At 42.8% G+C, this 12926-nt stretch overlaps 1 protein-coding gene and 1 long non-coding RNA gene across 2 annotated transcripts; both read left to right on the forward strand.

Annotated features, from left to right (window-relative positions):
• The first annotated feature begins 3711 nt into the window (after positions 1–3711).
• LOC148074327 (uncharacterized) lies at positions 3712–4257 on the forward strand. The gene is made up of 3 exons (XR_015712092.1): positions 3712–3822; positions 3977–4069; positions 4132–4257. It is a non-coding gene; the product is annotated as an uncharacterized LOC148074327 (long non-coding RNA).
• An 806-nt stretch (positions 4258–5063) lies between these two features.
• Positions 5064–12911, forward strand: meak7 (MTOR associated protein, eak-7 homolog). Its single transcript, XM_087796783.1, has 10 exons — positions 5064–5113; positions 5476–5506; positions 5787–5951; positions 10269–10517; positions 10576–10720; positions 10796–11007; positions 11830–12016; positions 12080–12198; positions 12276–12455; positions 12534–12911. The coding sequence occupies exons 3-10, from the start codon at positions 5793–5795 to the stop codon at positions 12654–12656; spliced, it is 1374 nt and encodes a 457-aa protein (XP_087652909.1). The 5' UTR covers positions 5064–5113; positions 5476–5506; positions 5787–5792; the 3' UTR covers positions 12657–12911.
• The last annotated feature ends 15 nt before the right edge of the window (positions 12912–12926 follow it).

Genomic DNA, 12926 nt, shown 5'->3' on the forward strand with positions numbered 1-12926 from the left:
GTATAAACTGTAGAAACAAATGGACACATATACACATATATAGTAGACACACACACAGACATATATATATGGATACACATGTAGACACAAATGGAAACAGACACACACACATATTTTGACACGGAATAACACACATGCATGTATTAATACACACACAAACATGCACAACTGTATAAAGTTAAACACACGTATATATATATACAGCGACATCACTCACACAAATACAAACAAACATAAACAAACACATCTGTATATATATGTATAAACACACACCTGTACATAGACATACAAACATAAAACTTTTACAGTTCAAAACCAGGTTGAATCAGGATCAGGAGTCTGGTGGTTGTGTTGTATGGCAGTTTGTGTTGTATGGCGGGTTGTGTTATATGGTGGGTTGTGTTGTACGGTGGGTTGTGTTGTATGGTGGAGTTGTGTTATATGGTGGGTTGTGTTGTATGGTGGGTTGTGTTGTATGGTGGGTTGTGTTGTGTTGTATGGTGGGTTGTGTTGTATGGCGGGTTGTGTTGTATGGTGGGTTGTGTTGTATGGCGGGTTTTGTTGTATGGCGGGTTGTGTTGTATGATGTGTTGTGTTGTATGGTGGGTTGTGTTGTACGGTGGGTTGTGTTGTATGGCGGGTTGTGTTGTACAGTGGGTTGTGTTGTATGGTGGGTTGTGTTGTATGGTGGGTTGTGTTGTATGGCGGGTTGTGTTGTATGGTGGGTTGTGTTGTATGGCGGGTTTTGTTGTATGGCGGGTTGTGTTGTATGATGTGTTGTGTTGTATGGTGGGTTGTGTTGTACGGTGGGTTGTGTTGTATGGCGGGTTGTGTTGTATGATGGGTTGTGTTATATGGTGTGTTGTGTTGTATGGTGGGTTGTGTTGTATGGCGGGTTGTGTTGTATGGTGGGTTGTGTTGTATGGTGGGTTGTGTTGTATGGTGGGTTGTGTTGTATGGCGGGTTGTGTTGTATGGTGGGTTGTGTTGTATGGTGGGTTGTGTTGTATGGCAGGTTGTGTTGTATGATGTGTTGTGTTGTATGGTGGGTTGTGTTGTACAGTGGGTTGTGTTGTATGGCGGGTTGTGTTGTATGGTGGGTTGTGTTGTATGGTGGGTTGTGTTGTATGGCGGGTTGTGTTGTATGATGGGTTTTGTTATATGGTGTGTTGTGTTGTATGGTGGGTTGTGTTGTATGGCGGGTTGTGTTGTATGGTGGGTTGTGTTGTATGGCGGGTTTTGTTGTATGGCGGGTTGTGTTGTATGATGTGTTGTGTTGTATGGCGGGTTGTGTTGTATGATGTGTTGTGTTGTATGGTTGGTTGTGTTGTACGGTGGGTTGTGTTGTATGGCGGGTTGTGTTGTATGATGGGTTGTGTTATATGGTGTGTTGTGTTGTATGGTGGGTTGTGTTGTATGGTGGGTTGTGTTGTATGGCGGGTTGTGTTGTATGGTGGGTTGTGTTGTATGGTGGGTTGTGTTGTATGGTGGGTTGTGTTGTATGGCGGGTTGTGTTGTATGGTGGGTTGTGTTGTATGGTGGGTTGTGTTGTATGGCGGGTTGTGTTGTATGATGTGTTGTGTTGTATGGTGGGTTGTGTTGTACGGTGGGTTGTGTTGTATGGCGGGTTGTGTTGTATGGTGGGTTGTGTTGTATGGTGGGTTGTGTTGTATGGCGGGTTGTGTTGTATGATGGGTTGTGTTATATGGTGTGTTGTGTTGTATGGTGGGTTGTGTTGTATGGTGGGTTGTGTTGTATGGCGGGTTGTGTTGTATGGTGGGTTGTGTTGTATGGTGGGTTGTGTTGTATGGCGGGTTGTGTTGTATGGTGGGTTGTGTTATATGGTGTGTTGTGTTGTATGGCGGGTTGTGTTGTATGATGGGTTGTGTTGTATGGTGTGTTGTGTTGTATGGTGTGTTGTGTTGTATGGCGGGTTGTGTTGTATGATGGGTTGTGTTATATGGTGTGTTGTGTTGTATGGCGGGTTGTGTTGTATGATGGGTTGTGTTATATGGTGTGTTGTGTTGTATGGGGGAGAGGGAACGTGAGAGTGAACGCTTCACTTCTCAGATCAGACTTTCACAGAGAATCTTTTGTTTGAAACGAATCAGCCAACGGACCATCTGGGTTCTGGACCGGGTACTGACCCAAGAGCCCGCTCACGCCGACGTCACTCTGACCTGCAAGCGACGCATGTTTACACAATTCCGACATAACATTATGACCACTAGAGTGTTCATCGGACAGTCTGGACCTGGGACCACTACCATCACCGTCATCGTGTGGTCACATGACACACAGCCTGGTGGTCACATGACCCGCTCCATCCTGTGGACTCCACACACCCTTTACAATGGCGCCACGGATCAGCGAGTAACTGCCGGGTAAAGGTCGAGCGTTGAGCAGTTAAAGTCATGTGACCTGAAGAGTGGTCTGGAGTTTACGATGTTTGTGTTCGAGGTTTAACAGGAATATATTTATGTGTCCACGTTGACCTCATCTACTGTTCTTATCGGTTGCCATGGCGATCACATGATGGAGTCAGGAGACACTTTATGAAATGTAGTGATTTAAGTGTAACTCTTGATGTGAAAACGTGTTTATTAGTTTTGAAACAACATCATGAATATATACTCTAATATTTGAGTTGTAATTAAAACGTTGCTCTTGATGCTAAACGATATGTTTTTCAAAATAAAAGTTTTACTTCTATAAAAATTATAATTTATGTTCGTCCTGCACTTATACATTCAGCAGTCAAAGTCTTGCAGGAGCTAAGGTCTCCAGCAGTTTGATGAGAATGATAGAAAGTATTTGAAAGTGTTACAATGAAGTTTGTTTTACACTGGAATGTCAAGTGAAGGACATTTGACACTCAATGCTATACTTGCTAGCTTAGCTAGTGGCTAACAGTGCTAGCTTAGCTAGTGGTTAACTGTGCTAGCTTAGCTAGTGGTTAACAGTGCTAGCTTAGTTAGTGGTTAATAGTTCTATCTGAGCTAGTGGCTAACAGTGCTAGCTAAGCTAGTGGTTAACAGTTCTAGCTGAGCTAGTGGCTAACAGTGCTAGCTTAACAAGTGGTTAACAGTGCTAGCTTAGCTCGAGGCTAACAGTGCTAGCTTAGCTAGTGGTTAACAATTCTAGCTGAGCTAGTGGCTAACAGTGTTAGCTTAGCTGGTGGCTAACAGTGCTAGCTTACCTAGTGGCTAACAGTGCTAGCTAAGCTAGTGGTTAACAGTGCTAGCTTAGCTAGTGGTTAACAGTGCTAGCTTAGCTAGTGGTTAACAGTTCTAGCTGAGCTAGTGGCTAACAATGCTAGCTCAGCTTGTGGCTAACAGTGCTAGCTGCAGTGAGGTGAAATGTAGCACCCGTAACACTTTGTATCTTTTTGTATGTTGAAGATTAGAATGTAAATTGTGTATTTTTGTAAAGTGAAATAATAAAATATAATTTCTAACATCAAACTGTGTGTGTGTGTGTGTGTGTGTGTTATCAAACTTTTCTGTGACAGGAAATCATTGAATATTGTCTTCACGTCGCACAACAGTCCATCTTTAAGGCCTGAGGGGAACATCTTCAGACTAACTGGTCATAAGGACTTCAGAAAGAGGAAGTGGAGATGACTCGGATGTGTGGAATGACTCAAGACTCTGCTCAGATCTGGTGTCAGCTGGTTTGTGTTCCTCCTTTGGAACCTTCCAGGCCCGAGGATCAGCTTTTGAATGATAGATGAGTTTGTCTGCCATCAGTTCAAACGGCACATATTAACTAAAGCTTCACCAACATGTTGACAAGGAAGTGAGATCATCATGAACCTTCTCAGGTGAGTCGAAGGTGGATCTTCTCTGCAGGACGAAGCTCAGAAGAGACGAGAGTTGCTCCATAAATAGACGTGTTGGTTCCAGGAAGTGCTTTTTTTCTCTTTTCTTGTTTCCTTTTGACTGCAATTTGGTTTTCAAATGTCTCACTTCCTGCAGCGCTCACCCACCAGTCTCTGACCAAATATGGACGTGACAGAGAAGAAGCCACGACGTGCCTCCACCTGCTCGTGGTCATGTGACCCCCTCCAGGTGTGAAATCTCAAAATTAGTCAGATTTGCGGCAGGTTGTTGACACAATCTTTGTCATAAAGAGCCGCCCTGTCTGGTCTCGGGTCTGCCCCGTGACCTCCCCCCAACCTTCTGATCATCGGTCAGCGCCGGAGGATCTGCTGCGAGTCTCTGACAGATGACTCAGCAGGAGTCACAGATGTGATCACCGGTGACGGAGCTGGAGATGAAAATGCACCAGGAACCTGAATGGATTATGATCGATGACGTCACCATCTACAGCGTCTCTTACCTTAAAAGGAGTTTTTCAACACTTTTTTTTTTATCAGGCGATTCAAAGGGCGTTTTTTTTGCGCAGGTGCGCCATCTTGCGGTCGAACCTTTTTCTGAGACAACAGAATTCCTGCACGAACACGTTCTTGATGCATAAACTATTACCAAAACAGAAACACGTCTAAAGGCTTCACCGAGTTTAGAAAACCCGCTATGCGTTTATAAATAATAAACAGTATGTGTAATACAAAAATATAAGCGTTTTTTTCCTCCCACAGAATTTTATTTGCTATTTTTGTTTTTATTATTTATGATAGTGTTACATCCGTCTTTTATTTGTTCAGGCTTTTCCTTGATTTGCTGGAACTCCTGTTGTGTTATCAGTTTTATCTTGCCATTTTAAGTATATACTAAGTATATTAAATATTGTTTTGATTGTTTAAGCGCTTTGTGACCCTGGTCTGGAAGAGCGCTATACAAATAAAAATTACTTACTTGCTTACTTACTTACTTATATTCTTGTGTCGTTGTCTCACTGTACCTCAGTAACTAATTTCGCTCAATTAATAGTCAAAATAATGACAATAAAAAACCTTGAATTCTTCATAACGTTAATTAAAATATCTATATTATTCATGCATATTCAGTAGCTCCGCCTTTTATCACCATCCGCCAATCAGCACTGAGCAGTTGGCAGCTTCCTCATCTTATTGGTTAAAGTTACGCCAGTCACTTAAACACCCGGAAGTCCAAAGGGATGATGTTTTTTAAGCGATTGTTGCTACAATTTAGGTATTTTACAGCTTTAATATGATTCAATGATTTATCACGTACGCGAACGTGTTTTATTTAGTGCAGATAAGCGTGTGTTTGAATAGGTTAAACGGTGATAAAACGAGTGTCTAAGCTAACAGAGCTAATAATGTTGATTCAGACTAACAAGTTGTTTATTTGTGTACAAAAACAAACGCTGCTTTGTATTTTTGTGTACTTTGTTTATACTAACAACGTGTAATTCTTTGCTATGTCTTCACTTGCTCACTCATTTAAAAAAAACACAACATTCGAGAGATTCAAATTTAAAACAAAAGGTTCATAAAACCTGACTTTTGCTGAAAAAAAATGTAATATTTTCTTCTTTTTCTCGACGGCAGGTGTTCCTGAAGCAGCCGGAGCTTCGAACAGGTGATCCCACCGCCCTCTGTCTGGTTTCACTTATTTGCTCAATGTTGTGTTTTCTCAACTTAAAACCAGCTAATAGGATTTAAATAACACACACACATGGAGCGTGAGAACGTAGACGACTGGAGCTTCTCTTCCGAGGCTGCAGCTGCTAAACACAGTCCAGAACTAGAGTCCAGAACTAGAACCAGAGTCCAGAACTAGAACCAGAGTCCAGAACTAGAACCAGAGTCCAGAACCAGAGTCCAGTCTTCTCACCTCACGGTGCGTGTTTGTCGTCCAGGACACGATGGGGAACACTGAGAGTGTGGTGGTGCAGAAACGTCTGGCCAGGTTCCGTCCAGAGGAGCGACCGGTGATCGAGGGCGTGTTTGACCGGATACACACTGGCGCGGGAGTCTCTCAGAAGCCTACAGCCGGAGGCACTCTTACGCTGCAGATGCTGCAGGTGAGTCTCTATAGAGATATGAACCTGTTGTCGTCTTTCTTGGAGACTTGAAGCTTTAGCTGTGTCTCGAATGGTATACTTGCATATTAAAACGTAGTATTTTTAGTGCATAAGTATGTCTTTATTCTTAGTATGCGAAATGTAGTGCTCTATGCACACTAAATTGTCACTAATACGCCCACAAAACTGAGTATGGATCGATGGACGCTTTCTAGCCTAAACGGCCGCCATCTTAGTGACGTTGACGTTGTAAACGGAAGTTATGTCATATATAGATATATATATATATATCTATATATAATATAATATTTTGTTTCTCATATTTCTTGATTCAAACCAAACGTGCTGCCAGCAGGTGTCGCTAGTGTTCCTACAGCTGGTTGAAATCATGCTTAAATAGTAGTAGGAGAAGAAGCTGTCGCGTCATTTCCAGTTAGTGTGTAGCAGCAGAGTTTGGTTTGAGACATACTATCTGTGGAGAATTAGTTACTAGTTAGTACGTACACTAAACTGATGCATACTAACCAGTGCACTAAGAGAAGTATGTGATTTGAGACACAGCATTGGCCTTTGCGTCATATGCAATTTTTTTTACGTTTATGTATGCAGAGAAATTTCATCCATCAACCATTTTGACTCTCCAATACCTTTAGACCCTTAGCATTTTCTCGAAAAACTTAGCATTATTGTTTTCTGAAAACGTCAGCTTGAAATGTAAGAAACTGTTATTAATACCAAATGTTGTAGTACAAATTTTGAGCCACACGATCAGCCGTATGTCGGTAACATGACATGCATCTTGTGATTGGCTGATAATAATTACTATTGCTGTTGTTATTGTTTTATATATATTTTATTTCTCCTCGTCGTTTTCATCAGGCCTCAGTGATTCATTTATAAATGATCTGGAATGAGAATAAATGCATCTTTAATCTTAAAGTCTACTTCAAGTACTGATTAGTAGGGGTTTAAGAAACAAATACACTTCTTCGTTATACAGTGTCAATTTTCAACAGCACTATCGATTTAAAAAGATAAAAATTCTTATTACATTATTTGCTTTCAAATCATGTTTTTTTTATCATAGTTATTTTCTGGTCCATTATTTTAATCAAGTGTGTACAAAATAGTAATTTTTTTTAATTTTCATTTAAAATGCAAATATTTACGGGGTCGTTCAATTTTGTGCTGCAATTAAACATCCAGCCACTAGATGGCAGCCGTCATAACGTCCTCCACAGCAAAAGGACCTTTGAAATCCCGCAGGATTCCGGGAATAACTGAGGACAAGGGGATACAGTCTGCTATCACAGCAAATAAAATAGCTGATTCAACTATTTTTTTGGTTTGAAAACAAATTAAAGCGGTTACAACTTCGTCGAGACGTCGAGAGTCATATGGTCTGTAAATTCTACAACACCAGAGTTCAGTTCTTGACAATACTACACATATATACTTGTTTCTACACTATCACAACACCATAGTCCAGTACTGGACAATACTACACATATATACTTGTTACTACACTATCACAACACCAGAGTCCAGTACTGGACAATACTACACATATATACTTGTTACTACACTATCACAACACCAGAGTCAAGTACTGGACAATACTACACATATATACTTGTTACTACACTATCACAACACCAGAGTCAAGTATTGGACAATACTGCACATATAATATACTTGTTACTACAATAATACATAGTCTTGCAAATACACACAAATACTGATTACATATTGAAGAACCGGGCAACGAACTTTACACATTTAATTGGTATTAAGCTGAATTTGTTGCGACATATTCACTATCAACTTCCTAAGAATGTGTCGTTCCAACAAAGGAATACTCATTAAATCACTCTGGTGTCGTTTGGAGTTCTCACGAGCATCGGATCAGTTCTGGTGGATCATTAACGCAGAAGGAGGAGGAAGTTCTGACTACATAGAGTTCAGGTGGAGGATCTTTTCGATTGTTCAAACAATGAAACCAGTTTCTGCCGTGTATTCAGTTTCTCCTCCTCAGGACGTATGACGTGAAGAAACATCTCGAAGAGACGGAGAAACACGTCGACTCAGGAGCGCCCCCTGTCTTAGTCCGACACCCTTCCCAAGAGCAAACCCGTCGACAGATCCCACATTTTATTTGTTCAGGCTTTTCCTTGATTTTTATGGAACTCCTGTATTTTTCTCAGTCTTATCTTGACCTTTAAAGTATATATTTTATTGAGTATTATTTTGATTGTATAAGTGCTTTGTGACCCTGGTCCTGAAAAGTGCTATATAAGTACAAATGACTTACTTACTTACTTACATTCACACCTTCAACCTTTAGCTTCAGACTACCTGAAACAAACCCACTTCTCGACTCTGCTGGTTCTGTGTGTGAGAAAATATCACTTGAAGTGATAAAAATATGTTATTGATAAGAACAGAACTGTCTCCATAAAAGTCAAGATAGTCCACAAATAAACCCTGAGAAGACACACCTGTGAAGTGAAAACCATGTCAACCACCTAACTTTTGAATTAATCAAAAAAAGAAGTAATTATAAAAAAGGTGTCTACTTTGAAGACGTGTTTTCATATTTTAAGTTGTTTTTTTAAAAGATGATTCCACGTGTATCCATTCATAGTTTTGATGCCTTCAGTGATCATCTACCATCTGAATAGTCATGAAAGTAAAGAAAGCACATTGAATGAAAGTGTGTGTCCAAGTATTTGGCCTGTGACGTATATTTTGCTTTAAAATCAAAATGTATTTTATCATAGTTACAGTATGTTTTGTTGTCCAACAAAGTGTTTGTACAGTAAAGTAGTTCGTAATTAATTTACAAAATTTCACTGCATTGAATATATAATTTATTCACTGGCAGCAGTCATGATTTCCTCTGCAGCTAAAGGAAGAATAAAATCCTGCAAGAACATGGCAATGACTGAGGACGAGAGGATACAGTGAGTCCATGTTTGGACATATTTTGGTTTGAAAATAAATGAAAGTCAGTAAGTAATTTGTATTTGTGTAGCGCTTTTCCAGACCAGGGTCACAAAGCGCTTAAACAATCAAAACAATATTCAATAAAGTATATACTTTAAAGGTCAAAAACAAGGTCAAAAGCAGTAACGACTTCGTCAAGAGTCATGTGGTCTGTAAATTCTACAACACCAGAGTCAAGTACTGGACAATACTACACATATATACTTGTTACTACACTATCACAACACCAGAGTCAATTACTGGACAACACTACACATATATACTTGTTACTACACTATCACAACACCAGAGTCAAGTACTCGACAATACTACACATATATACTTGTTACTACACTATCACAACACCAGAGTCAAGTACTGGACAATACTACACATATATACGTGTTACTACACTATCACAACACCAGAGTCAAGTACTGGACAATACTACACATATATACGTGTTACTACACTATCACAAAACCAGAGTCAAGTACTGGACAATACTACACATATATACGTGTTACTACACTATCACAACACCAGAGTCAAGTACTGGACAATACTACACATATATACTTGTTACTACACTATCACAACACCAGAGTCAAGTACTGGACAACACTACACATATATACTTGTTACTACACTATCACAACACCAGAGTCAAGTACTGGACAATACTACACATATATACTTGTTACTACACTATCACAACACCAGAGTCAAGTACTGGACAATACTACACATATATACTTGTTACTACACTATCACATCACCAGAGTCAAGTACTCGACAATACTACACATATATACTTGTTACTACACTATCACAACACCAGAGTCAAGTACTGGACAATACTACACATATATACTTGTTACTACACTATCACAACACCAGAGTCAAGTACTGGACAATACTACACATATATACTTGTTACTACACTATCACAACACCAGAGTCAAGTACTGGACAATACTACACATATATACTTGTTACTACACTATCACAACACCAGAGTCAAGTACTGGACAATACTACACATATATACTTGTTACTACACTATCACAACACCAGAGTCAAGTACTGGACAATACTACACATATATACTTGTTACTACACTATCACAATATATCGCGATATATCGTATTGTTGACCCTGTATCGTGATTCTTATCATGTCACCAGATTCTTGCCATTACACACGTCTACTGCTAGTACCAACCTCTCGGGAACCTTAGAAAACTATGTTTCTGTCCACTCTGTTGGCTGAAAACAGTTTGAGTTGCAGCAGCTGGACCTGATGAACCAAGTCTTTTTTTCTCTCTACTAGTCCACCGTAGGCGGCCTGCTGTCCGAGTCTCTGGTCCGAAGGTTCTACGGGTGTATGTGCAGCATCAGTTCTGGGTCAGCGGCGGCTCCGAAGAAACCAGAGCCCTCGACCTCTGCAGGGATCAGCCGTGAGCAGTTGATCATCTTCTTGACGGACACGTTACGCGGCACAGCAGAAGAACGAGCTCCTCTGGTCCTCGGCCTGACGCGACCGGGCTCGGCTGAGGTCACCAGTCAGCAGCTCTCAGAGGTGAGTGGGTCCAGGTCCTGGCTCTCAGGTGACACTAGACTCAACTCCTGGTCTGCAGTTCCTACAGGACTTGATCTCAGGTGTGGTTCACCTCGTCGCCACAAGGGGGCGCCTGCAGGGCTGGGAGCCGGACCGCCTGAGTCTAGAGTGTCGGGGAGTCCAGCTCCTGGCAGAGCAGATGTGTTCGGAGCTCAAATCCTCTGGTCAGACTCCAGTCCATCACACTTGTGGCACATTTCTCTGAGGTACTGACCATTCAAACGTGTCCTCTGAAACAGACTCTGATCACTGTGACGTCTCCTGCCTGGAGGACTGGATCTTCAGAGTCCCTCAGGTCTCCCGCTACCTGGAGATGTTGGTGGCTGAGGGTCTGGGTGTGACCCTGGGTGGCCGTGCTGACCTGCACCTGCTGCCCTCCTGTCAGGGAACTCCATGGAAGGAGTTTAGGAGTCTGATGGACATTCCAACCATCATTTACTTGGCTCCCCTGGTCAGCTGACACACTTATTTATCTTTCGCTTTTCTCCTTCATGTTCCCTCACTTCTCTCCTCCATGTTCCATCGCTTCTCTCCACCATGATCCCTCACTTTTCTCCTCCATGTTCCCTCACTTTTCTCCTCCATGTTCCCTCCCTTCTCTCCACCATGTTCCCTCACTTTTCTCCTCCATGTTCCCTCGCTTTTCTACTTCATGTTTCCTCGCTTCTCTCCACCATGTTCCCTCACTTTTCTCCTCCATGTTCCCTCGCTTCTCTCCACCATGTTCCCTCACTTTTCTCCTCCATGTTCCCTCACTTTTCTCCTCCATGTTCCCTCGCTTCTCTCCACCATGTTCCCTCACTTTTCTCCTCCATGTTCCCTCGCTTTTCTACTTCATGTTCCTTCACTTCTCTCCACCATGTTCCCTCGCTTCTCTCCACCATGTTCCCTCGCTTTTCTCCTTCATGTTCCCTCACTTTTCTCCTCCATGTTCCCTCGCTTTTCTTCTCATGTTCCCTCTCTTTTATCCTCCATGTTCCCTCACTTTTCTCCTCCATGTTCCCTCGCTTTTCTCCTTCATGTTCCTTCTCTTTTATCCCCCATGTTCCCTCACTTTTCTCCTCCATGTTCCCTCGCTTTTCTCCTTCATGTTCCTTCACTTCTCTCCACCATGTTCCCTCGCTTTTCTCCTTCATGTTTTCTTACTTCTCTCCTTCATGTTCCCTCACTTTTCTCCTCCATGTTCCCTCGCTTCTCTCCTCCATGTTTCCTCACTTCTCTTCCTCATGTTCCCTCACTTCTCTGCAATTCTCTCCTTCATGTTTCATTGCAGTTGCCTGACGGGCTCAGCGCCCCCTGGAAGCTGGTGTTCTCCACACAGTTGCATGGAGAGAGCTTCACCAGGATGGTCACTGCTCTCACCAGTCAGGGTCCGAACCTACTCGTCGTCAAGGACACCAAGGGTCACGTGTTCGGGGGCTTTGCCTCTCGCTCGTGGGAGATCAAGCCTCAGTTCCAGGGTGTGTTTGAGCTCCTCCTCCTCCTCCTCCTCACGTCTTATCCACTGACCCGTCTGTCCTCAGGTGACTCCAGGTGCTTCGTCTTCACCATCAACCCCCGACTCAGAATCTTCACAGCCACCAGCTACAACCAGAACTTCATGTACCTGAACCAGAACCAGCAGACCATGCCCAACGGACTGGTGAGCAACACAACTTTCTACACATCAACACACACAATGTTGCAGAGTCTGGTGTCACAGTTGGTCCTGGTCTCCAGGGGATGGGGGGTCAGCTCAACTACTTCGGTCTGTGGCTGGACAGTAACTTCGGTCAAGGTCACAGTCGAGCTCGGCCCAAGTGCACCACCTACGGAAGCCCGCAGCTGTCGGCGGACGAGGACTTCAGCGTGGACTGCGTGGAGGTCTGGGCCGTCGGCAAACCTCCAGAACCGGATGAGGTTGGTTTTCTTGGGGCACTTGGGGACTCAGGAGGACCCTTGTCTGCTGCTGATCTCCTCTGGTCTGCTGAGTTTCAGGAGGACGAAGTCAAAGGGAAGAAGAGCATCCTGGACGTTGACCCTGAAGCCGAGGCCATGCTGGAGATGGCCGGCAGGAGTCTCCACAGTCAGGGGCTCCGGGAGCCTGAGGAGGACCCATGAGTGTTCCCCAAGGACCTTAGACCCCCAACAGACCCTGACTTTTATTATTGATGGAGATCTATTATTATTGTAATTATTAAGGTTGTTGTGATGAACCCGACTGACCTTGAAGCATATGTGTTTCGTGTGGACCGAACCAGAAGACTTGTTCTGGACCCTCAGTCAGAGACTGGTTTCTCTGTTCTGTGCTGACGTGGATCTGCTCGTTTCTTCTGTTTTGATCTGATAAAACACGCAGTAGCACTCAGAACCAGACCCGTGGTCGACCCT

The sequence above is a fragment of the Callionymus lyra genome, chromosome 8, assembly GCF_982586985.1.
Source record: "Callionymus lyra chromosome 8, fCalLyr1.hap1.1, whole genome shotgun sequence".
NCBI lineage: Eukaryota > Metazoa > Chordata > Actinopteri > Syngnathiformes > Callionymidae > Callionymus > Callionymus lyra.

Coding starts and splice junctions, on each gene's coding strand:
- meak7 (XM_087796783.1), top strand. CDS start 5,793: ATGGGGAACACTGAGAGTGTGGTGGTGCAGAAACGTCTGGCCAGGTTC. Junction 10,518..10,575: donor CCAGTCAGCAGCTCTCAGAG/GTGAGTGGGTCC, acceptor CCTGGTCTGCAG/TTCCTACAGGACTTGATCTC. Junction 12,456..12,533: donor AACCTCCAGAACCGGATGAG/GTTGGTTTTCTT, acceptor GCTGAGTTTCAG/GAGGACGAAGTCAAAGGGAA.